General features: G+C 45.7%; 1 protein-coding gene across 1 annotated transcript in view; it reads right to left on the reverse strand.

The window, feature by feature from the left end:
- Window positions 1-546: 546 nt before the first annotated feature.
- B3GNT2 (UDP-GlcNAc:betaGal beta-1,3-N-acetylglucosaminyltransferase 2) overlaps window positions 547-26,518 on the reverse strand; it is a 32,615-nt gene continuing 6,643 nt past the window's right edge. The window contains exon 2 of the mRNA XM_047781983.1: window positions 547-3,204. Coding sequence (XP_047637939.1) covers window positions 2,002-3,195 — 1,194 coding nt within the window. The 5' untranslated portion in view covers window positions 3,196-3,204 and the 3' untranslated portion in view covers window positions 547-2,001. The remainder of the gene's footprint in view (window positions 3,205-26,518) is intronic.

Here is a 26,518-nt window from a genome sequence, read left to right on the forward strand (position 1 = left end):
ATGATACAGTCTTTGAGACGCTGCTCCATTTCTTCAATTCTCTATACTCATTGACAGTGGAAGCATAAACATCTATGCTCTTCTCAAAGACTCGGCATGGGAAAGCATCTTTAAGTACTTTATTTTTATTTATTTTTTGTCCTTTTAGGGCCTCATCATTCGCAGCATATGGAGGTTCAGAGGCCAGGGGTTGAATCGGAGCTGCAGCCACTGGCCTACGCCAGAGCCACAGCAACATGGGATCCAAGCCGCATCTTCGACCTACACCTCAGCTCACGGCAACTTGGGATCCTTAACCCACTGAGTGAGGCCAGGGAGAGAATTCACGTCGTCACGGATGCTAGTCAGATTTGTTTCTGCTGAGCCGTGATGGGAACTCCCATCCTTTAAGCATTTTAAATGCAAAGACAGATGACCCATTAAGACAGAGAAAAAAGTATAGTACAATATAACCGTAGTAGTTTCTGGGGGGGGGGGGGAATGGCCTCCTTGGGGAAAATGTAATTAAACAGAGGAAACAGATTACTACACATTACACATGACCATTAAAAATACAATGATTTTATTTCCATCATTTTACAGTATCCAGTATTATATATATCTTTTAAGAATCTTCATTTCTGTAACACAAAAATATTTAAAGAAAGCATGTTACAAGATAGCATATATATAAGCAACAGTTTGGCAGAATTTTATCTAATAGTTAAAAAAAACAAATTTTAAAATTCAAAAATAACAATTAGCTTATGGTACATGTTGCCACATAAAACATCATGCTTTAAATAGTTTGTCATAAACACTGTATACAAATAAAATATTACACAAAATTTATTTTAAAAATATTTGGTCTATAATATCTGAACAATAAATAAAAACACAGGCACTTCTACACTGAGACAGGGAAGCAGTCACTACTCAGAATAGTAATTTTGTATAAGGAATATGTGACGATATGGCAAGAACAGAATATGCAGCCTTTTTTTTTTTTTTGGCTGCACCTGCGGCATGTGGAAATTCCTGGGCCAGGGATCGAACCTGTGACACAGTTGTGACCCATGCCACAGCTGCAGCAACGCTGGATCCTTAACCTGCTGTACCACGAGGGAACTTCCAGAATTCTGCAGTTTTAAACTGACAAGCCACTTGTAAAAATGTCTGCAACTCCAATCTTTTTGCTTAAAGTTCAAAAGTTACATAAGTGTTTCTGGTCCATGACGAAAAATCATAAACACAGTATGGTTGCTAGGGGCAATTCAATCTTCAGTTTGAAGATTATGGACTCCTACTCATTTTCCAGTACTAGAAACAGAATTATTACGATAGCACTCAGCAGGCCAAATACAAGAGAGTTAAACTTTCTATCCTTATGACCATAAGACCATAACAAGATAAACTGGATACATGCCACACAGTGGATTCTCATTCTGCAAAACTGATTGATTAGACGAATGCAAGAAAATACTGTTGGGGTGGCAGGAAATTTCAACAGAAATCCATTTCTAGACAACTTTAAAAATTCATCCAAATCACATGAAAACAAACATAATCCCACTTCACAAAACCACTGAGTCATGTATAACAATGTCTTTGTTAGCCAATAGGTTCATGGAAATCTAAATGGCAGATAATTCACTCATTATAATGAGAAACAGGAATATTCTTCAGAAGAGGGCAAAACAAAAATAACTTAAAATGGTCAAATTCCAGAAACATGATTTCGGATGATGAGGCAAGCAAATCAGAAAACAATGACCATAAGCCAGCAGGAAGGGTTGGAGCCAATCATCTTGCCATATCCACCAGAAAACATTAGGATCTTCCTCTGCTTTCCCTTTTCAGAAAGTACCACAAGTGAAGGGCTTAGAGGCCCTCAAATGGATACTACTTTATAAAGGCAATTTTGATGGTTGAACACAGAAATTGCCCCTAACGTGAGAGAACACACAACATGGGAACTATGTTAGCTATGTCTTTCTATGCAAAACGGAGTTTGTACATAATTTAGCAACTTAAATGAGCATTTTGCAGCCGAGACCAAATATCAATCATCTCTTGCGGTTTTCTACTGTGTACTAGCATCAAACCTAGGTAGGAACAAATGTTATTCCTGTTTTTCTCTTCTATATCAAAGGTCCTGAAGCCTTTGTGTTTCTCTGGAACAAGGCCGAGTTTCTGAAGGCACATTCCAGTATAGACGTCGTCGATGGGGTAGAGAAGGACCTGGTCAGTGACATTGTACAGCCTCAGGGCCAGGTGGCCGGAGTAGAGGAATCCACCGCCCCCTGCATAAGGTGGGTAGACGCCAGTGTAAACAACTTCTGGGATGTAGTACTTGAGTTTCTTATCCCGATGAGGTCCGGCATTGTGAATCACATCGCCTATAAACAAATCTTTGGCTTTGTTCTTGGACAAGCTGTTCAAGTAATTCAGGATGTGGTGGGTGTTCACAAAGACATCGTCGTCGCCCTTGAAAACGAACTCGGCGTTTGGGCAAGAAGTGCTCACCCACCTGAGAAAGAGCACTTCTTTCAGAGACAAGTTGAAGAAAGTGTCTCTGTAGTTCCACATGAGAATGTCTTGGTGCTTCTCACTCTCGAATTTCAGCATATCTGAAAGGTCAGGATGGTTGTCCTCGGGGGGCGTCTGGCCCAGTAAGAAGACACGCACCACTGTCTGGTTCCCCACATTGGTCTCTTTGCCCCAAGATTCCCGAATCGCTTGCCTTCTATCGAAGTGTGAAGTAAGGGACTTAATTGCCAGCAGTAAGAAGGGCTTCTTTGCACACTTATCTGGTTGGTCGATAAGCAGTGAATAATTCCGACATCTCAAATACAACAGAAAGTCTTTAAATCTATCTGGCAAACTGTCAAAATCAGAAACGACGGACGTGACCCTCAGGTCAGGTTCACAATAATTCAGATGGCTTATGTTGGAAAATCCATACGCCTCCCCCGTCTGGTTGACTAACATGTTCAAGATGGGGTTGTACCTCCTGTTGAGCTTTTCTTGTTCCCTGTTCCAATATGCCTTGGGGGGTTCAGATATCTTCCAGAACTTTTCTTTGGGTATTATTACTTCCCCCTTTCCATTTTTCTCTTGGCTACTGCTTTTGGAGACTTCCACAATCAGATAAATGAAGACATTTACCATCATCAGGATTCCCAACAACTTTATTCTTCGACGTCCAACACTCATTTCTCATATCTGAAACAAAAAAGACAGGAGCACTGTATTAATTAGATCATTCTTAAGGGCACTTGTTCACAGGTCATTTGCCTCTCTATGGCCCCCAGAACAGCAGTTGAGAGCACAGATTCTAGACTGGCATTGCCTGGGTTCAAACCAGGGCCCTACTACCCTAGAACTGAGCTCTGGGAATTCAGACAAATTGTGTAACTGACAGCTTAGCTTCTCCATCTATAAAATGGGGCTAATAACCCACCTGACAGGACAGTTATGAGGGCCACATGCTTTTATATGCAAGCTTTTAAAACAGTGGCTGGCCCATAGCAAGCCGCACATAAGTGACCGTTAACACTGGGGCTGTATTAGACACCCGAGGGCAAAGACATGCACTTACCTGGTAACTTACAGGTCATTCAACTTCCTTGCTTATACATGGACATATACAAATCAGTATGCTGCAGACAGATATGCTTACAATTCATAATAACAAATATAATTTCTATTTTTTATTAGGTACATGCATGTGCACACACACACACAACTGTATTTATATGTGGGCTACAACACGTAAAGTACATGAACTTCACTCTGATCCCCTATTTTATTCTATTTCTTTCTTTTTTTTTTCCTTTTCTTTTCTTTTTTTTTGCCTTTTCTAGGCCACTCCGGTAGCACATGGAGGTTTCCAGGCTAGGGGTCTAATCAGAGCTGTAGCTGCTGGCCTACACCACAGCCACAGCAATGCCAGATCCTTAACCCACTGAGCAAGGCCAGGGATCAAACCCGCAACCTCATGGTTCCTAGTCGGATTCATTAACCACTGAGCCACGACGGGAACTCCTATTTCTTTCTTTTTTAAAACGGTGCTCATAACTTTGACATTTTTCCCTCAACCTACCATTTTACAGATGAGGAAACCAAGGCAGAAAGATTAAGACACTTGCCCAAGGTAGCAGGGCTGGGAAGTAGAGAAGACACCAATCCTGAGTGTTCAGAGAGTTAAAATGAAAAGAGTCACAGCAGCTATACTGGAATCACCCACAACTGAGGCCAACCCAAATGCCATCAACAGAAAAATGGATTATGAAACTGTGCTATCTTCATACTTTGGAACAACCCCAGGAATAAGAAGGAAAACTATTGCTACTAGCAACAACAGTACTGTGAGGGAGAGACAGACCTCAAATTCCATTTACGTTAGGTTCAAGAATTCAAAAATTATTCTAGGCCCTAAAAATCTATAAGTGATGGGGGTAGTGGTTTTGAATGAAGAGGGACAGGAGGGAGTTTCTGAGGTATAGAAATGTACCAGGTATGTACCAATGTATGTCGTGATGTGGACGAGGGGCTCGTGAGTGTATACATTTGTCAAAACTCCAACTGTATATCTAGGATCTCTGCGGTTTATAGCAAGAAGGAAAAGAGAAATGAAAATGACATTTTAGTGAAATATCAAAGGCCAAGAATAGATTTCAGGCTGTGGGCAACAGAACAAAGAAAGAGGAATGAGATGGTTTGCTGGCGCTGTAAACTCCAGAGTTCTAACACTACTGAGATGGATGACCTACCCAAGAACAATCAGTTAGATAAGCTTGACATTAAAGGCCAACCCCCCAAAAACGGAATGGCAATATGCTATAAAGAATTTTCTTAGGTTAATTCTACAGCTGAGAATTCATCCTTGGAAAAAAAAAAAAAAAAAACCAAAGTACTGCTTCTCTGGCGCTGTGCATTATCTTGATACACAGTGAGCCTCTGAAGTAGGTACTGTTACTTTATTTCTATTTTATACCTGAGTTAACAGATTTCAAGAAGCAACTGTGTTAAGAGCAGAGCTGGAAACCTAGCCAAGGCTTTGGGGTTCCAAGACCACTGTGTCAAATGATAGCCATTCTTCTCTGACCTCTAGAAAAAAGTGGGTTTTTTTGGAGGGGGTTAAAAACATTGATTCTTCTAAAATTTCAATACAATGTGAAAGTCCAAGTAAGAATGTGTAAAGGAAAACAGTTTGATGTTGTTGGAAGAGCAGAGGATTTTGTTTATTTAGCTGAAGTATACTGACTTACATTATATCGGTTTCAGGTATACAACACAGTGATTTGATATTTTTAGAGATTATACTCTATACAAAGTTATCATAAAATATTGACTATATTCCTTGTGCTGTACATTACATCCTTTTTTTTTTTGCCTTTTCTAGGGCCACTCCTGCGGCATATGGAGGTTCCCAGGCTAGGGGTCTAATCGGAGCCGTAGCCACCAGCCTATGCCAGAGCCACAGCAATGAGGGATCCAAGCCGCGTCTGCGACCTACACCACAGCTCACGGCAACACCAGATCCTTAACCCACTGAGCAAGGCTGGGGATCGAACCTCATGGTTCCTAGTCGGATTCGTTAGCCACTGTGCCACAATGGGAACTCCATGTACATTACATCCTTGTAACTTGTTTATTTTGTATTTTAATCAAGTATAGTGTTAACTTTTTTTTTTTTTTTTGGCCTCGTCCATGACATATGGAAATTCCCTGGCCAGAGATTGAACCCCTGCAGAGTGGCTGGAGCCACAGCAGTGACAAGTCATCCTTAACCCGCTGAGCCACCAGAGAGCTTCTACCTTTTTTTTCTCTTGGTCTTTTTTGTCCTTTTAGGGCTGCAATGGCAGCATATGGAAGTTCCCAGGCTAGGGGTCGAATAGAAGCTGTAGCTATTGGCCTAGGCCGCAGCCACAGCCATGCCAGATCCGAACTACATCTGGAACCTATACCACACCACAGCTCACAGCAGTGCCAGATCCTTAACCCACTGAGCAAGGCCAGGGATTGAACCTGTGTCCTCATGGATGCTAGTCAGATTCGTTTCCACTGAGCCACAAGGGTAACTCCAAGCTTCTACTTTTTTAATGAAAGATTTTTAAATTCACTGGGTTCTAACAGTCCTAGGGTAGAAGTTATTTGTCACACTGAGAATGCTGTGAAGTTATCACTATGTTGAAAAGCCCAAGTTAAATCAATAGGAATTCACAAGATGTTTGTCTCTTAAAATCTGTCCAGTAGATCCTAATCTAATTGCCTGTTATTTACCACTGCTAAATAGTTTGTTATGAACACGTAAGTAAAAGTTGTTTTTTAAAATAACAGTCCCACACCCTACCCTTGCTCCCCTAAAGCCTTTACACATCTGGAGAACATGGCAAGTGGTAAAGTGAAATGGGTGCACTCAGCTCACTTAAGGAAGCAGCATCACCCCCCTTCTCCCCAGTTCTCCACCACTGCTCACACAGGAATCCCACTGCTGAGCTACCAAGAAAAGGCCTTAAACTTTCTCCAAAGAAAAGGGGGTAAAAAAACAAGCATACAAACAGACAAAAAAGCATCAACAACAAAAACAACCACATGATATTTCCTAATTCTTAATTACAGCTTAAAGGGTCCCAAGTCACACACAACCTAAATAACTGAAAACATCCACACCAAGAGTTTCCTCGTGGCTCACTGGGTTAAGGATCTGGCATTGACACCACTGTGGCACAGGTTTAATCCCTGCCCTGGGAACATCCACATGCCATGGACGTGGCCCAAAACCCCCCCCAATCAACCAACCCAATTAAAAAAACTGTCCACACCTACATCTAGGGTCCACAACCTCCTTAGATCAGCTCCTTTCAAATAAGCCTTTTGAGCACACCTTGTGAGCAAACTGAATGTCTGAGTCCAGTACCTCTTTGGCAACCTAAACCTCTTTGCTATGAGGCCTAAACTTTCAAGGACAAGAGAGCTCAATACACACACTTAGAATGTATTTGTGTGGGTATCTAATACAGTTAAAGAATGTCATCTTGGTAGTTCCCGTCATGGCTCAGCAGCTGACAAATCTAAGAACCATGAGGTTGCAGGTTCGATCCCTGGCCTTGCTCAGTGGGTTAAGGATCCGGCGTTGCTGTGAGCTGTGGTGTAGCTCACAGACAAGGCTCAGATCCCACATGGCTGTGGCTCTGGCGTAGGCTGGCAGCTACAGCTCCGATTCAACCCCTGGCCTGGGAATCTCCATGTGCCGAGGGAGTGACCCAAGAAATGGCGAAAAGACCAAAGAAAAAGAAAAGAATATGGCTATCAACAGACTACTCCTGAAATGTCTGGAGTAAAAGAGGCCAGCTTAAGGAAGAAAGAGAAGCACGGTACTTATTTTTTTTTTTTTTTAATGATTTTTATTTTTTCTACTGGTGTACAGCAAAGTGACCCAGTCTCTCTCTCTCTCTCATACACACACACACACACACACACATTCTTTTTCTCACATTTTCCTCCATCATGTTCCATCACAAGTTAACTAAGCGCGTACTTTTACATGGCAGGCTGTGAACCTCTAAGTTAATTTTTCTCAAACAGATTCAGGGTGAATAATAAATGATTTCAGATCTATGAGCCAATGATGCATCCAGGTAACAGGGCAGAGCCAGATACCTGCAATCCAGACAGAACCACTTGAGGTGATGTGAAGTTTCTACCGAGGAAAGCACCAATCCTTCTTTTGGGAATACGCTGAGGAGTACATTAGGCTTGCTGACTCCGGCCAAGGTTTCCAACGTTATCGCTGCAATTCAGGCTTTTATTTCTGCGATCATGATCCAGCTAGGACCTCCCATCCCCTTGGCCAAGAAAGGGCTTTTTGGCTCTCAAAGGAACACCATCCTCACCTTCCAAGGATTCCAGTGTGCAGAGGATTCCTGTCCATTTCTCATTTGCCCCTTCCCCTCCCCCGTGGAAGCTGAGGGGCACCACTTTATACCAGTAAGAAAAGCAGAGCTCAGAGGGATTAAAGAGTTCAGTGACAAGGCTCAGATGACAGTCTTCTGGCTCTCAATCCAGAGCTCTTTGGATATCTTCCCCTCCTCCCCATTTTTTTTTTTTTTTTTTTGGCTGTGCCCATGGCATTTCAAAGTGGCTGGGCCAGGGATCAAACCTGTGCCACAGCTGCAACCAGAGCCAAAGCCATGACAACACAGGATCTTTATCCCACTGAGCCATGAGAAAACTCCTGGATCTCTTCTTTTTTTTCTTTCAGGCATGGCCACATTCTTCTAACCTGGTCCAGGTCAACAGTGAAGTCTCATGGGCTGCTCAAGACTGACAAGACCTTGGGGTTCCTGTCATGGCTCAGTGGTTAACGAATCCGACTAGGAACCACGAGGTTGCGGGTTCGATCCCTGGCCTTGCTCAGTGGGTTAAGGATCTGGTGTTGCTGTGAGCTGTGGTGTGGGTTGCAGACGCGGCTCGGATCCCGCATTGCTGTGGCTCTGGCGTAGGCCAGTGGCTACAGCTCCGATTAGACCCCTAGCCTGGGAACCTCCATATGCCGCAGGAGTGGCCCAAGAAATGGCAAAAAGACAAAAAAAAAAAAAAAAGACTGACAAGACCCAAGGCACTGGGTCATGCATGGTACATTTGGTTGTTACCAAGACATAGAATCTCCCAACTCCCCTTCTGAGAAGGGGCCAGCCTTCCTTTTCCAAATTCCCAAACATGCAGCTTGGGCTAACTCTTACCGCTATTTCTAAAGGCCATTTCTTCCAAACCAACCTGAGAAGAAATGGTAGAAAAACCACCTGGATTCTCAATTATACATTCCCATCAAGTTTAAATGTCATCCTTCATTTGTAACCTAGGTACAGGCCCTCGCATGAGAACCAGACTCTTACAACAAACCAAAGTTCATGGAAAGGAGAATACAGCAGTGACCTCCATAAAAATATCTGTGGGAAAAAGTTCTCTGAATATCTGACTAAATATTCCCATTACAAACATAAAACCAATTCTGTGTCCTTTTCTGAGCAGGAAGTTACACTGCTTAAAAAGAATTTGAGTAAGAAAACCTACCCTGGAGCTAGGGAAGATGTTATACAACCCGTACTGTGAAACACAGAATTTTACTGTGACTAACAGAAATAGAAAATCCCATATGCAAACAAAGAACAACCTTAGCTTTCACCTTGTACTTGGGAGTAAATTCTTCCCAACTGAGACTGAACAGCCCTGAAATTTCTAAAACACTTTAGTTGATTTTGTTTCACAACAACTTCCTTCTTCATTTTGCAATTAAAGTATTTAGAAAGGTAGGGACATAACCACCAAAAAAAACAAAAAAACAAAAAAAACTGTGTTAGCTGAATGGATTACAAAACAGCACAGATGCCGTACTTAAATTATGTGAAAATCCAGATAAAACAGCACACAAAAACAAAACCGGTTTAATCAGAGTGGGAGGATTATAGGTTATTTTAATATTCCTTAATGCTGCCACACTATCTCTCCCCTTCAAAAGCTTCCACCACACACACATCTAGACGGCCTCGGGTGGGGGTGGGGAACACATCGCACGCGAATCCGGATTCGAAGTTCCCATTTCTACACCCCCATCACTAGACCAGACCATGACACTCCAACGCTGTACTGGACCCTGCAGTGTTCCGCCAAGGCTCTGATCTGCACACCTTTCTTCTGAACCCATCTATTAGAAGGGACTCCTAAAAATAATAGTAAAATATGAACACATCTGCTTTATTTTAATAAACAGTTACCACCGGCCATGTGCCAGGCACCAGTGATGTTCTGAGGCAGCTACTCAGAGAGAGGTGATTTAACTCACCCAAAGTCACACAGCTTGGAGTTCCCGTCGTGGCGCAGTGGTTAACGAATCTGACTAGGAACCATGAGGTTGCAGGTTCGGTCCCTGCCCTTGCTCAGTGGGTTAACGATCCGGCGTTGCCGTGAGCTGTGGTGTAGGTTGCAGACGCGGCTCAGATCCTGCGTTGCTGTGGCTCTGGTGTAGGCCGGTGGCTACAGCTCCGATTCAACCCCTAGCCTGGGAACCTCCATATGCCGTGGGAGCGGCCCAAGAAATAGCAACAACAACAACAACAATAACAACAACAACAAAAGACAAAAAAAAAAAAAAGTCACACAGCTGGCAGATGGCAGAGCCAGGATTCAAACCTAAGCGGCTCAGATCCAGAATCTGAGTTTTAAACCCTGATGCAAATCAACACTGCAGCACAGGCCTATGACTAAAGGAACTAAAAGGATGACAGTCTGCCTTTCAATGGTTAATCTTCTTAAAAAAATTAACTTAACAATTTTAAAGCTTTATATTTATACATTTGAACCCTCAAAACTACCATCAGTCGAAGTCAGATATGGGAGGTAGGGCAGGATCATGTAAAATTTACCGATAATTCCACAGTCATTTCATTTTCTACAGTCCAAACAATTCCAGTGTTGCCACTGCTGGACACTAGACTGGGAACCACTGAAGAGGATGATCCTAAAAGGCTCCCTCCAGTTCCAAAAGCAAAGCAGAAGACATTTTAAGGTGGCCACAGACAGCCCTGAGGACTCACTCTCACAAAACTCCAAGTCAGGGACTGACTCCCCCATCCAAGGGGCTCAGGCATGTTGGCAGATGGTCAGGGACAGAGCCAGCAACCACACCCAGGCCCAATCCAGAACCTGCGCCCAAGACTGCCTAGGGTTCCCTCCCGCCCCCGGTACCAAAGTTAAGGATAAAAGAACGGCAAGACTAAGTCAGACAGTAAAAGACAAACATCATGTAAGATCACCTGTATGTGGAATCCAAAAAAAAAAAAAAAAGAACACAAACGAACTTATTTGAGGAACAGAAACAGAGCCACACACTTTGAAACACTTATGATTAACAAAGGGGACAGGCGGGTGGGAGGGACAGACTGGGGGTTTGGGATTGGCATCTGCACACTGAGGTATATGGAGTGATTGGCCAATGGGGACCTGCTGTACAGCACAGGGAACTCTATCCAATAGTCTGTGATGATTTATGTGGGAAAAGAATCTGAAAGAGAATGGATGCGTGTAAGAAGAAAAGAAAGGAGGGAGGGAGGCAGGCAGACAGAAAAAGAAAGGCGAGCCCTTCTCATGAAATGAACTGACCAGCCACTCCATCCAGTCAGGCTGAGGCTTGGAGGCTGGAAATCCAAGCTCCTTAGCTAGCAGCCTCCTCCACTTCATGTCCAGGGTAATCTGCTTCCTGCTCACTCTCCTGTGCAAACGGGACACACAAATCCTCCAAGAGACAAAGAGCCCTGGCCCCCTGCCATATCAGGGGGCAGAGGACCTGTACGTCATCCTGCCTGCACAACCTCCCCTGCCCTCACTCTAGAAGCCTGGCCAGAGTGGCTTTCCTAAATCCTTACCTCCCTCCCAGGCTGCTCACATCTGTTGCCTGGTCCTTGCCAGGCCTTTCCAGGTTCTGCTCAGATGAAGAGACAGGGACAGCTTGCAGCTAAGCGGTTCCGGGGGAGAGAACCTACCTCCTGGCACTCAGGGCAGACAGTGCGGCGATCAGAGTGTGAGTGCAGCTGCTCGGTGGGGACCAGAAGAGCTGGGCCAGCCCTAGAGCCTGTTCCTTCACAGGAGCAAGAAGCCTGGCCTGGGTTCTTAACCAGGGCCCTGGAGCCCCAGGCCTCCCCAAACACCCGGCACAGGTAGAGAATGTATCTGACTGCGTTCTGGTCTCTAAGTCATAGAACATCTACCAGCTAAATTCAAGGAATTGAGTCTGTAGTCAGTAATAATACCCTTCATGTTCAAAATGTAAAGGAAAAAGGACATGTGGTCAATCTGTTTACCTACATGTTGCCACAGGCAACATTATATACACACCAAAGTGTCTGAGGCACCTTCTGGTCTCCATGGATTACATAGGTCCCCCAAAGCCTAGTGTGATTGATTTTTCTCAAATGGTTCTTATCATTTAAAATAAAATCAATCACCAAGTCCAGTCCTCAAATAAACACAGACAGAACTTACAGAAAAAGAGGAACAAAATTTAGTAAACAGGGAATCAGCCTTCTCAGAGGCCATCTTGCCCCTGCCTTTAGCAAAACTGGCAAGAGTAATAGATCTTCAGGGTATAAGAATGTGTCATTATAAAACAAGGCTGGTAGATGTTTGAGGAAGAGAATGTCCCAGATCATTTTTCACTTTGGAAAGTCAGAGTCTGGTATCTAGAGTCAAAGTTAAAGTCTGATTATGCTACCTATTACTAGCTGTGTGACCTTATGCAAGTTACTTGACATCTCTGAGTCTCAGTTTCCTCATCTGTCAGATGGGGAGGATATAACCTGCCACACCAGTGTGTTATCTACCAGGCAATGAGCATTCAAGAGTTTTCATTCATGGCTTCTGATTCCTACACCAAACGCAAAGCACATTTCTCAAGTTTTATTAGTGTTCTTGCCTCTTTTATAAATATTCTCACTCTAGAAATCCATCTACCCACCACCTTAAACCATTACCTCCGAAAGGAGGATTACAAGTTGATGCAGTTAACTCCAGATATTAGCTCTAAACCTTGTGGAGTCTCTCTTCCTGGGCCCCTCATCTGCAATGGATCGCTCCTTCCACTTGCCCTTATAGCAGGACCTTCAGCTGCTTCTTCCCCCAGGAGTCGAAAGTCCCCACTTCCACGCCTCACCTGCACCTCCTCCTCTCCTCTCCCCTCTCCCATTCACACTCTGCCTCTGGCTGCCACGGGAGCCCAACCCCTTCGTTCCCACAGCTCCGCTACCCACTCTCAGCCCCTGTACCCACATCCCTCGCTCATGCTGCTCCCCCGTTTGGTCACCAGCACACCTTGGCTCCCTCACAGCCTAACTGCAGCCATGCTGTCTTCTACAACTCCTCTCTTCTCCACTCCCGGAGCTCAGGGCCTCATGGACAAGATGAGATGAGGCCCCTTAGATGAGATCTCCTGCCCAAGGATATGCCCCGGCCTGACCACCAGCCTCATTCCTCCAGCCTCCACTCACATGCCCTTCTGGTCCTGGCCAGGGCCCTTTAGGATGTTTTGTGCTTCCCCTCACACCACCCCCTGCCAACATCCCCCAACTCCGCAGCAGATACACTTTAACCTCCAACCACAGCAAACACATTTCCCTCTTGCGGAAAGCCCCAGCTCCTCTGTCATCTGCAAGTGCCCTCTGTCTGCTCTGCCTTCCTGAAGAGCTCCTCCTCCTCAATTAGGTCCAGGGTCACTTCTGAAGCTCTCCTCCCAGGAGTTAGGGCACCCTCTGTGATGGAGGTCTCGCACTGTGTCTACCACCATGACCCCTGCACGTGGCATTTGAGAGTCAGTCAGCATTGGCTGAACAAACATATTTTGGTCATATGGTCAAGTTCACTGCATACAGATGTTCAGCAGCAACTAGATTAATTAAATAAACATGCTCTTTCTCCAAAGCGATGACACTGGCAAATCACTTATATGTGTGCTGGTCAGTGACACGTATTAAAGAAATCTGTCTCACCTTTTTGAATACGCAAGTATAACAGCAGGATCTTCTAAAGTTAGGGAAGGTAAGAATAACAGAAGTGATGAGTCTGTCTACACCTGGGTGGGTTGGGGCAAGATTTGAAATGGTAAACTGGAGTGAAAAGCCCCAACCAGCCCCAGCTGTGTGGGAAGGCAGGTGCGTGGGATTCTGCAGAGCCTCCAGTGCTCCTCTGGCAGCACTCCCCGCCATTGCATTCCCAGACAGAGGAGCTACCACACCTCCCTCCTGGCAATGGGAGGACCCCCACCAAGCCATGACAGTAGAGGGACAGGGTGACCATGTCTGAAGGAAGGAAGGCCTGTGGGACAGACTGAAAACTCGGGGACATCTACTTACCTAGGTGGAAAACCATCTTAGAAAAGAAATGTTGCAATGGAGCTGAATGTGTTTTGGAAGCCCTTGTTAAGAGCCCATGCAGGGATATGGCTCAGTAAGAGTTTCTACTCCAAGCCCCAGGACCTGGGTACAAAGTCTGGCTGGCAGGCTCTCAACAAGCCCTCAGAAAAATCCCTAGATTTCTCTCTGATTCATCCTTCTGTTTTGCTTAGTTGGGGTACATGGGATGTATTTCAGTCTGGGTCCAACCAGGAGGCAAAAACCACATGGTAATTTAAGCATGGGAAGTTTAAAAATATGGTAATTGAGTAACTATTAAGATAGACTAGAACCTTAAAGGGTACCCTGCGCCAGATAAAAAGTACCCCCAAAAGGATAAATGTGGAAGGTTGGGAGCTTGTTGAAGAAGATATAGATGGCAGAAAAGTTCCTGGGTGCCCAGGCTAGAGATGGTCCAGTCACTGGGAAAGCAGGAACCACCTTCTAGGATGCTGGCACAAAGTCTGGAACAGAGTACCCATCAGGAGGGTGACGGGGAAACAAAACTGGGAGACAGCTGGAAGGGCGCAGAGGGAGTCATATACATAGGGTATCAGAGGGCTACTGGAACCAGGACCTGGAGAAGCCTCCCTCTGCAGGAACTTAATACCTCATTGCATGGCCTGGACAAAACAGGCCACATTCAGCACAAAGATTAGGTGGCCAGCTCACTAGATGGCCAGAATCACAGGGCTCCCAGTGTGCATACATGTAGGGCTGAAGAGAAGTAGCAACCTGGGCTGGGCCCAGGCTCCCCTTTCTTCCTCAGCTGCCAGAGCTGGACAGAATGCACAGCAGCCAAAAGCTGGAGAACGCTATGGCCTGCAGGTGCCCAGAAGTGCAGGTTCTAGACTCCTGGAACCAGGAAGGAAAATCCTGCAACAGCCTCTTCAGGGCCCTCAAAGTAGAGAAGGCAAAGGAAAAAATATCTGAAGGCCCTGCTCCATTTTCACAGATCAGGCAACAAAGGATAAATTTGGAGCTGACAAGCAACAGCTGAAAACTGGCACAAGTGAGAGATCTCCGCATCGCCAATCTGAACTCATCCCCAACCATAAACAGTGTTATCTAAATCTAAAGTTAGAGGGAAAGTGTATAAAGCACGGGTGCTGTACAGTGAATTGATAAGCAATTGATAAGCAATAAATAGACAATGGTCCATTAGCTGACAGCAGAGGACGAGGCAGGACCTGAGTGGGGCTTGAAACATGGTAGGTATCAGAGCTTTGGGGAGAAGCAGGGCAGCCCAGAGCTGGGCTGGGTGCCCAGGGTGTCAGCATGCAGAGACCCACACAGTTTGTGGGCAGATGGGTTGAGGCTGCTGGAGAGAATGGACAAGTGCTCTTGGGCCCCAAGCCTCTCTGGGTAAGGGTTCATTGTGTCCACACCTAACTTAACAAATGCTGCTGCTGGAGAGACTGTAGGAACATGTTTCCTTTCACAGCCCCTCTATTGAAACACGCATACACAACTAAGTCACAGGTACAGGAAATAAGGGGAAAATGAAGAAGTCCAAATTGGATGTCCGTGTTGATTACAAATACAGTTGGCTTTTGTGCCCATACATTTGATAAAGCTGATTGGGTTCACAGGGGGGAGAGAGCGTGGTCTCAGCGATTCCTCTTCTGTGGTCAGATGTCTAATGCACCCTCTGACAGTACAGGTATTTGGCCTGGCTGACCAATCACTAACCTATGAATTGGTACTGATTTTCGTTATAATTAAAAAAAAAAAAAACAAAAACAAAAAACCTGACAACCAACCACATATGCTTCCTTTTCCACTGCCTTATTATTTCCTTTGGAAAAATTACAAACAACACACTTTTTTTTAGGGCCGCACCCATGGCCTATGGAAGTTCCCAAGCTAGGGGTGCGACTGCAGCTACAGCTGCACCGCAGCCATAGCAACACCGGATCCTTAACCCACTGAGCAAGGCCAGGGATCGAACACACATCCTCAAAGAGACTAGTCAGGTTAGTTTCTGCTGAGCCACAACAGGAACTCCCCAGAACACACATTTAAAGTCACTTAGAATATAATCATATTCCTGTGCCCTCTCCACCCATCCCCCACCAAGCCCGATGGAGTTCTCCTTTCAATGCTCGACCCCTAAGAGCACGGAGCTATCCAGAGTGACTGTGCACACTGCCCTTCTTTTAATCTTCACCAAAAAAAAAAAAAAAGAAAACAGGGCCTCTGTTGTTTCAACTGACCCATCATTGTTCACGTGCTTCCTTCAGATTTCCCACTCCTCATTGCCCTTCGCCCATTTTCTATGTTAGGATGTTCTCATCTCATTTAGTCTTTATGACAAGCTCAAAAATGTGGAGCACTTAGTCTGAGGCCACAAAGCTAATCCAGCGGAGCCAGCACTTGGACCCTGGACCCTGACCTCAAGGCTAAACTCTTACTCTTTTCTACCACACAACCTTGTCACTCAAAGAGGATTTCAAGAATCCCCAAATAAAGTTGCATTTTAAAAGAAATAATAACTTAGGAAGTGAAATCACTGCATTTGTGGATACTCAGAAGATGGAGACAGTTCCGAGGAAGTTTTATGTTTAAACAGCAAGAGAAAGGAACAATAGAGACCCATCTCCAGACCCCCTGGTCAGCTAAGGCAGGACCTGCTGCCATGGGGCGGCGGGGGCCCTGCGCTTAAGTTAGGCATTTATCCACGCTGAGGCAGGTACGATCCGGCAGGGGCTTAAACTGGCCTAATCTAACAAACCTGTTGGGCAAACTGCTTTTGTCAGGAGCTTTTTACAGGAAGAAAATGCTGCCTCTCCTCTCCCCAACCCCCCCTCCCCCCTCTGGCGCCACAGCCTGGGCCCTCCAGGCTCTGGGAGGATAGGACACCAGCCTGTGTCAGAAAAAGGCGACTGAAGAGCAAGTACTGGCCACAAACTGTACCTCTCACCCTCTTACTTGTCTTCTCCAGAACACGCACACGCATTCCACAAGCAGACCATATCCCCATTTCATTACCAGAAAGAAGCTTCAAGAATTTCTTTTCCAAGGCCCCACGGTTCCTATGCTCCAACCGCCTCATCTAGAGATGAGGAAACCAAGGCACAGGGAGGCACAGAGCCTCATCCGGGGTCATCAGGTGACACAGGCTTCTCACAGCCTATAGCTTCCATTCTGGGCCATCAACATAAAAAATAAGGCCAGAAAGGCCAAGTGCCCCCAGCACCCCCTCCTGTGGCGCCTTCCTGGTCCCTCTGGTGCCAGACTGGCTTCTTTTTTTATTACTTCCTCTTCGCTGTTCTAACATCTCACACACATTTACCTGATTTATCACACCTTATAGATAACAAGTGTCAAACACCCTACAGGGCATGTGGGCACCAAGGGCAGGGGCTGGGCCATTTCATTTATGCGTGTCTCCTGTGTCGTACATGGGCCACTCGGACAATATATTGACCCTTGGTCAATAGATTGAAGGACAAGAAGGATATACACAGGGAGGGGCAGTAAAGGAATGAGGGCTAAATAAAGGACAATTTTATTCTTGAGTCTTTTTCGCCTTTTGTGCCACACAAATTACTGGGGATAATTTCACACTCAGGCCCCTACACTGCCAGCCTCCTCTCATACCCTCCCAGGGCCCTGGCTGTCTAGGTGTCAGTGAGGGCGTCTCCTCCTCATGACCATCATAAGCCTTTTCCAGTTTCTGTGCTTTCCCCTCTATGCCTCACCCCTCACCCCTCAGGACAGCAGCATTACTGGATATCATCTCAAAGTAGGACATCACCTTAAAATATCCCAGGAAACAGTCTCATATGATTAAATAAATCTGTAAACAAACACAGGCCCAAGGGATGGGAGGGGAAGAAGAGGCAGTTAAAAATTAATAAAAATGCTCGTGCATAAATTTACAGTACTGGACTAGAAGCTGAATCCCATTATATAAACTAAGTTATCAAACTGACCTTGTATGATGCTTCTGGAAACAAGAGGGCCATCAGCCATGGCTTGGCAATCATGGACAGAGATGGGGAGGGGAGGAATTTGGTGCTTACTGTGTGGGCTACTTCTGTCTACAGCCACATATAGGGAAAGGGTGGTGAAAGAATATTTTCATATAGGTGCTGGAAAGTAGATTGTCATTTTACACCGTGAAATGCATGAAAAACTCAAATTAAAAGTTGACTCTCCTCAAAGTTTTAGGATTAACTCTAAAAATTACATCGTTCCACATCACTTAATTCCATGGGTTTTAAGAAATGACCAGAGAGAAGTAAACACTTTAGGTTTTAAGAAAATCACTTTAATGTTAAGCACATGGGCAGCCAAATTCAATCTGGCATTTTCTCCAACAGAGATTCACCTATGTCACTTCCAAAAGATAGGTTACAAACTCTTCCAAATCAACCACTGCCCTTCCCCATTCTATTAAATTATATTTGGCCATTCTTGTCCCCATGAAATGTAGACTTTGAGAGCACCTCCATCCATTCTTACAAAATAAAGTCTACATTTATTTCCAAAGTAAAAAATATAATCAGGGCACTTGCCCTTGGGTACAATGAAGGAGACACCAAGAAACATTAAGCACTGAGCCTCGGGCTCAAAGGACTCCCTGCCTTTCCATCTGGAGTCTCTTGGACTTTAAGATGGCTTTGCAGGAAGCGCCTGAGTCGCTCTTTTAAGCACATGCATGAAAATCAGAGTTGTGCAGAAATGTAAATAATGCTGTGTTAAAATAAAAGGAAAGGGGGAAAACCAGTCTGGGAAAGGGGGAAAAAGAGATACTCCTGAAAACAACAGAAATTAACAACTGCACACCAGCCCCTACCCATTCACCCAGGGCTTTTCTTTCTTTCTTTCTTTTTGGGGGGAAGGGGGTCTTTTAGGACCACGCCCATGGTATGTGCAAGTCCCCAGGCTAGGGACTAGAGCTGTACCCACTGGACTACACCACAGTCACAGCGATGCCAGATCCAAGCCGCATCTGCGACCTACACCACAGCTCATGGCAATACCAGATCCTTAACCCACTGAGCAAGGCCAGGGATCAAACCCACGTCCTCATGGATGCTAGTCGGGTTCCATACCATTGCGCCATGATGGGACTCCCACCCAGGGCTTTTCTAACAGGGAAGAACAAGTCTGACTCCCTATTGGATCTGTTTCTTTTACTTTCACCTTTGTAATCTATTGCTTTTGCTACACGTTAAGAATGTTGCCTATGGCCTGAAATATACGTTCTCAAGGCTCTGACCTTTAAAGCTATGACACTTTTCCATTCAGGCAGAGATAAAAAGAACAGAGAATAATAACATTTGTCTTGTTGGAAGTTTACAGGGGCATTATGACCTTTAGACACCTATGTGGATGGTTGCCAGAACATAGGAAGCTGACACCAAAGTCTGCAACAACCAATACCACCTCCTCCCCTTTTAGTATAAAAGGAGCCTGAATTCTAACTGGGATAAGAAGGTTCTTTGGGACACTAGTCCACTACCTCCAGCTGCTGGCTTCCCAAATAAAGTCACTGTTCCTTGCCCCAACAACTCTCAATTTATTAGCCTGTGTAGCAAGCTTGAACTTGGTAACATTGGTCCATGTCCCCAGGAAGCGTGCCAAGAGCCCAATGGGATCCACAGCCCTGTGGAGTGCCAACTAAGGTATCCTCATTTTATAGATAAGTGAACTGCTTCCAGAAACTTGTCTGAAGTTCCCAAGACAGAGAGTGGCAGGAGAGGGCAGGAACTGAGGACCCCAATGGGCAGCTCCAAGCTTAAGAGTCCATCTATCTCAGCTGCTGCCAGACTTGAAGGCAGACATGGAGCTGCACGGCTGGCACAGCCAGGGTGGAGGAGTACTAGGTACCCAATCCTCGTTATGCGTCCTCACAAAGACCTCATCCCAGATCCAAGTACACACACATTCAAAACCCCTTTCTGGGCCCCAGCACCTTAAGAACAACTGCTGTCCTCACTCACACCACTGCTCATGCTGACTTCTCCCAGCCTGGAACATCCATCCTCGTGCTTCTTAATCCTGCCACCATCCTTAAAGGCCCAGGTTCAAATCCACCACCTCCTTCAAATCCATGAGGACACCCTCAGTTTCCCCAGTACACTGTATTTATTCCTCTCCTCCTGGCACTTGAGATTCCCCAAAACTGAAGACGCTTCAAAGGGTACCAAGAGCTAGTTACCCAGAACCACCTCCACCCCGCAGCATTGTTTCCCAGCCTGAATGGCTCCAGGTAGGCAAGCTGAGATCTACTCTCCTCAACCGCAGGGAGGCAGGACCAAGGTTCCCCAAACCATAGGTTGCTCCTCACACACAGAGTAACCAATTAAAACGGGTGCCCACTGGGATGCCACCTCTTCTTCAGAGTCAGGGGCTATCCTCCTTCCAGAAGACAACCTTTCTAGTGCCAACCTGGAGTGGCAACTTCAGGACAGGGCATCAAACAAGCATTGCCTCCGTCCCCCAGATTCATTTTCTGCCTATTCCCTCTTTCTCAAATGTTGTTAAATTGCAGTAAGTTATTGATAGATGCTAGAGGATTCTTGGTTTGGTGGGGGGGAGGGGTGTTAAAAGTAACATAAATCAGGAGTTCCCTAGAGGCTCATTGGGTTAAGGACCCAGCATCATCACTGCTGAGGCTCTGGTTACTGCTGTGACACAGATTCAATCCCTGGCCCAGGAACTTCTGTGTGCCACAGGCACGGACCCAGAAAATAAATAAATAAAGTAAATCATATGGATTTAAAATATACATCCTGGAGTTCCCACTGTGGCTCAGTGGTTAGCGAATTCAACTACGGACCATGAGGTTATGGATTCAATCCCTGGCCTTGCTCAGTGTATTAAGGATCCAGCATTGCCATGAGCTGTGGTGGAGGTCGCAGATGCAGCTTGGATCCCGAGTTGCTGTGGCGGTGGTGTAGGACAGCGGCTACAGCTCCGACTGGACCCTTAGCCTGGAAACCTCCATATGCCATGGGTGCGGCCCTAGAAAAGATAAAATAAAATTAAATTAAAATAAAATAAAAAATAAAATAAAATAAAATAAAATAATACATCCTGAAAATAGTGACAATTTGTGCTTTTGTCCAAATGTTCTGTGAAAGGGGAAGTAGTTCGGAGTTCCCTCTGTGGCTCAGTGGTTAATGAACCCAACTAGGAACCATGGGGTTTCAGGTTCGATCCCTGGCCTCGCTCAGTGGGTTAAGGATCCGGCGTTGAGCTGTGGTGTAGGTCACAGATGCTGCTCGGATCCCACGTTGCGTAGGCTGGCAGCTACAGCTCTGATTAGAGCCCTAGCCTGGGAACCTCCATATGCCATGGGTATGGCTCTAGAAAAATACCAAAAAATAAATAAATAAATAAATAAAGGGAAAGTAGTTCAAACAAGACGTCTACATATTTAAAGAAGGGATGAGGAGTTCCTGTTGTGGCTCAGCAGTTAGCGAACCTGACTACCATCCATGAGGACGTGGGTTCCATCCCCGGCCTCACTCAGTGGGTTAAGGATCCGGCATTGCCGTGAGCTGTGGTGTAGGTCGCAGATGCAGCTCAGATCCCGAGTAGCTGTGGCTGTGGTGTAGGCCAGTGGCTATAGCTCTGATTAGACCCCTAGCTTGGGAACCTCCATATGCCACAGCTGCAGCCCTAAAAGACGGAAGAAAGAAAGAAGAAAGGAGGAAATGGTAACATCGATTTCTCTGGCCACCTGCCAAGAAAAATTTATGTTGCCAAAATAAAAGAGAACAGGTTGTTTGTTCAATATGAGCACAGTGTGTAGCAGGTTAGGAATTGGGCCTCTTTCAACAAGCAGTTTAAGTTACCTAATTTTAAGTGATCACAGGCTATCCCTTCCTTGCAAATATTGGCACAGCAATCCCTGTCTCCCAGTGCCCACTCCGCCCTCCCCCTTGGGGGCCCAATCACTACCAGAACTTCTACCATCTCTGCACCAAAGACTCCCACACCCACACCTGGAGGTCCAACAGGGACTTCTCCTCCCACTCCAGGCGGTGCACGCAGTGCCTCTCACTCAAGTGTGGGGTAGGGCCTAAAAAGAGAAGCCATCACGCAGAAACCAGTGAGCGCCACCTGAGGCTTCATTCTATCCTTCTCGGTATCTGCACTTGTTTGAAAATTTCCATTATAAAGAGGCTTTTTTTTTTTCTCCTAAAGAGGATCCATCAGAACTTTAAGGATTAAAATTCAAAAGAGAGAAACAGTTAAAAATAGGAGTATTCATCAGAGATATTTTAAGTTCATTTGAAGAAAATAATTCTTATGTGGTAAAGAGAATAGAAAAGTAAAAGGGCTGCATCTCATTTACTTAAAGATTAAAGCTACATAAGTTCCTTATAAACAAGCATTAAATTTGGCCATAAAATAAATGTAAAATACATGCCATTAATTCCAAATGTTTAATTAGAGAGGATGACATTTTTAACAAACCCACTGTGACCCTTTCAATGTTAGAGAAATAGATTTTTTTTTTTTTTGGGTCTTCTAGGGCCACACCCAAGGCATACGGAGGTTCCTAGGCTAAGGGTCTAATCGAGCTGTAGCCACCGGTATACACCCAGGGTCACAGCAACGTGGCATCAGGGCCACATCTGCCACTTACACCACAGCTCACGGCAGCGTCGGATCCTTAACCCACTGAGCAAGGCCAGGGATCAAACCCGCAACCTCATGTTCCTAGTCAGATTCATTTCTGCCGTGCCAGAACTCCAAAATAGACTTAATTCTGAAAGCATCACCAGGCTTCCCATTGAACAATCTAAACCTTGATTTGAAGCTGTTTTTTTCTGAGAAGCTTTTGGATATTAAGCACTTTTCAAAGAAAACAAACAACAGAATTCTGAAGCACAAATTATATGCCTTAGCTAGTTTATGGTCCACAGAAAAAAACTTACTGGAGTGTTAATACTTTCATATTCATGGTTGCATTGGATTCAAACAATCAACATATGAACTTGGCTGTGCAGGTTTTTTCCTAATTATGCAGGGGGTGGGGATGGGGAGGGAATTACCTAAGTGGGTTGCCATGGTTACAAAGATTTGATGTCAGCTCAGGGACCAAAATCTACTTCAAGTCCTCCACATGGACCAGTCTCCCTTTTCAGTAAGTTGCTCCCCAGCTCCCACAAGATGACTGTCCCCGGTGACAGCCCTTGCTGCTCCCCTGTGGTCCTGTACCACTAGTGATCTCCACTCTCACCCTCCACCTCAAAGCACTCTGTCACCTGGCCCCCAGGCTGCTCTTTCCCTTCTCAGCCAACTTCCTGCAAAGGTTCCATTCCTTGCCACACCCCTTGGTTGTGCCTTGACCGATCCCCTTCCCTTCACCCTCTGGAATCTTCACAGTCCTCAGCTTCCCCAGACTTCCCAGAGAATCTAACACTGCTGGCCACCACCCCGACCCCCACCCCAAGTTCAAGATCAACCCAAACTCCAATTCGCTACTAGTTCTCTTGCCTCTTGGCAGTCTTTGTTCTTGGCCCATCCCCTCAAATGGGAATTCTCCACACTTCTGGGCTCAGGCCTACTGCTGGGCTTTCCTTTGCCCTCCACTTCTGTTCTCTGAACCCTCTCTGACACCACTTATAGCCTCCCATGATCTGATTTTTTTTTTTTTAAAGTCCCCATATACCAGTAATCTGTAGCTGACTCCCTTCACACCGTCCTGAACTGGTTTCCAAATCTCATCCCATTCACCACAACTCTTTTTCTCTTTCACTCTCCTTTGTTACCATCAAAGGGGCTCTTGGCTTTTCTTTCTTTTTTTTTTTGTCTTTTGCCTTTTTTTGTTGTTGTTGTTGCTATTTCTTGGGCCGCTCCCGAGGCATATGGAGGTTCCCAGGCTAGGGGTTGAATCGGAGCTGTAGCCACCGGCCTACTCCAGAGCCACAGCAACGTGGGATCTGAGCCGCGTCTGCAACCTACACCACAGCTCACGGCAACGCCGGATCGTTAACCCACTGAGCAAGGGCAGGGATCGAACCCGCAACCTCATGGTTCCTAGTCGGATTCGTTAACCACTGCGCCACGACAGGAACTCCTCTTGGCTTTTCTTAATGGAAATTAAAAACAGGCCAGACAGAAGAATTCGCAAAAGGCTTTATTGGGGCCCCTGCTGCAGCAGGAGGGAGTGAGCTGCTTCTTTATATAAGGTGAGGGTGGGGGGCAAAGTCCAGGGGTTGGGTCAGAGGGGGGCCTACCCCATGGTGATTCTGTGTGCAGAGAGCATGCACGGTACCCCGCTTTTGCTCCTGACACCCTGCTTTTGCTCTTGGCTCTTCAGAAGTGCCAGTTGAGTTTTCAGAGTTTTTTGGTACCTTCAATTTGCTCCAACTGCAGCATGTACTCAGTTATTTTTAGTCTCTTACAGTTTCTTTGTATTTTGTTGCTCAAGATGTTTGTCTAGATGCAAACACCACAGTCAGGGCAGCAAAGGGTCCCAGGTCCCAGCCTGCCTCATTTTCAAATAAATCACTCGCACACTTAAATTCTGTACCTTTCCTGACCTGGTTTGGGCCCTCAGTTTTCCCCAGCAAGACTGATGAAGTGACCTAATTCAACAAATAATAAGCACCTACTTAAACCAGGCAATGTTTCACAAAGAATGAAGTCATGTGGTCATAAAGCTGATAAGGGCTCAGACAAAGAACAGTAACAGTAGATAAGGACAGGGACGGTCAGAGAAAGCCTCTTCTCAGACAGAAGTTGGGGGGAAGGGGGCAGGACAGTTGCAGGAAGGCGGAACAGCCAGTGCAAGGGCAGAGACTACAGAGACTGGAGCTGTGGCAGTTGGGGGTTGAGGGGGACAGATAGGAGAGGGTGAACGGAGCCAAGGGCCTGCCAGGTGACAAAGAACTTTGGCTTTACTCTGAGGGAGACTAGGGGCCACTGGAGTAGAGAAGCAGGGAAAGCAATTCAGTTTCTAAAGATTCCTCTTCCTTCTTTCTGAGCATAGATTGTCGTGGGCAAATAGGAAGCAGGGAGCCCCATTGGGGGGCTGTAAAAAGACCTAGGCCCCTGAGCACACCCACCTGGCATCCACCTCTCTAGCTCAAGCTCATCTTCCTAAAGGCAAGCCTGACCGTGACATGTCACCACAGCCTCTCCGCAGGAGCCTTCCATGGCTTCCCACCACCTCCACAACGATCAAGTGCCACTTTCTCTGCATAGTCATCGAGGCTGCACTGTGTCTTACGACCCCTCCCTAAGCACCCTGCCCTCCAAACCCTTGGGATCACGTGCTCTTTCCCTGACACACCACCACAGGCCAGCCATCCCCAGCCGCCTCCTCCCAGCTGCCTCTGCCAGCCTTTCTCTGGCCCTTGAAGTTATTTATGCATCCAGCAAGGCTAAGCCCAAACACCACTTCCTCAGGAAGCCTTTCTTGGCTGCCCCCACTGCTGCACTTCTCTTGCACCTCTACCAAAACACTTATCAGTTCCTGGTTAGAGCTCCCACCAGATTGCTACCTCCTTGACAGCATCTCCTGACCCATCTGGGAATACATAAGGGGCCAAGCAGTGCCAGGCATCCACTAGGTGCTCAATCAATGCATGCTGGCTAAGTGAACAAACTGACCCTTTTGTTACCTATCTTCTTGAGGTCTTGGGGGTAGAGGTAGGGGGTGTTCAAGAACAGGTTTTCCCCTTTGGCTACTGTAACCTGGAGGCTGGGGGTCCATCTGATGGAGCCTCTGGGGACTGTGTGGCATAGCCACAAGGCCAGAGTAGGGATGGATTTGAATCCCAGCCTCCAAAGCTTTCTGCCTTCCCAGCCAGGTATCTCCAAGGCCCAGACAATTTGCTTTACATTTGCCTAAAGCCTTAGCAACATGTTTTCCCAGCCTCATTCTAGAGGTATACAAAGTAGAGGAAAGCACCTAGAAGGATCACAACCAAGTTAACAGCAGTTACAAAGAGATGGAAATAACTTTATTTTCCTTTGTCTTGACTTTTCCCGAAATAAACATCATAAGAAAAAAAGGCTTTTAGAAAGAATGCCATAGTACCGCAAAGTTAAATTTAAAGAATGGCCCCCAAGGGAGTTCCCATTGTGGCTGAGCAGTAACCAACCTGACTGGTATCCATAAGGATGAAGGCTCAGTGGGTTAAGGATCCCGCATTTGCCACGAGCTGTGCCTTAGGTTGGAGATGCGTCTAAGATCCCAAGTTGCTGTAGCTGTGGTTTAGGCCAGCAGCTGCAGTTCCAATTCGACCCCTAGCCTAGGAACTTCCATATATGTTGCAGGTGCAGCCCTAAGGTGGGGGGGGGAGGAAGTACTTTGGCTCCACAAAGTAAAATTCTATTTAAAAAAATAACCCACAAACACTTGGAGGCATGAGACACCTGAATATACAATATTCACTTACATAGGAAGACTATAAAAATTGAAAATGCTTTCAACGGGTTGTCTGAAGCATTTAATTAACTGGCTCTGTGCTTTCGCTTCTGAAATAATTATTTTACAAAACATAAAGCAGTAAAACGTTGTTCTGGGAATCCCAGGTGCTTACTGAAGGCTCTTACCTAAACTAGATTCTTCCATGAGCTTCATAATCAAGTGTAAACTAACCGTCAGCACTGCT

The sequence above is a fragment of the Phacochoerus africanus genome, chromosome 5 (genome assembly GCF_016906955.1).
Source record: "Phacochoerus africanus isolate WHEZ1 chromosome 5, ROS_Pafr_v1, whole genome shotgun sequence".
Taxonomy (NCBI): Eukaryota; Metazoa; Chordata; class Mammalia; order Artiodactyla; family Suidae; genus Phacochoerus; species Phacochoerus africanus.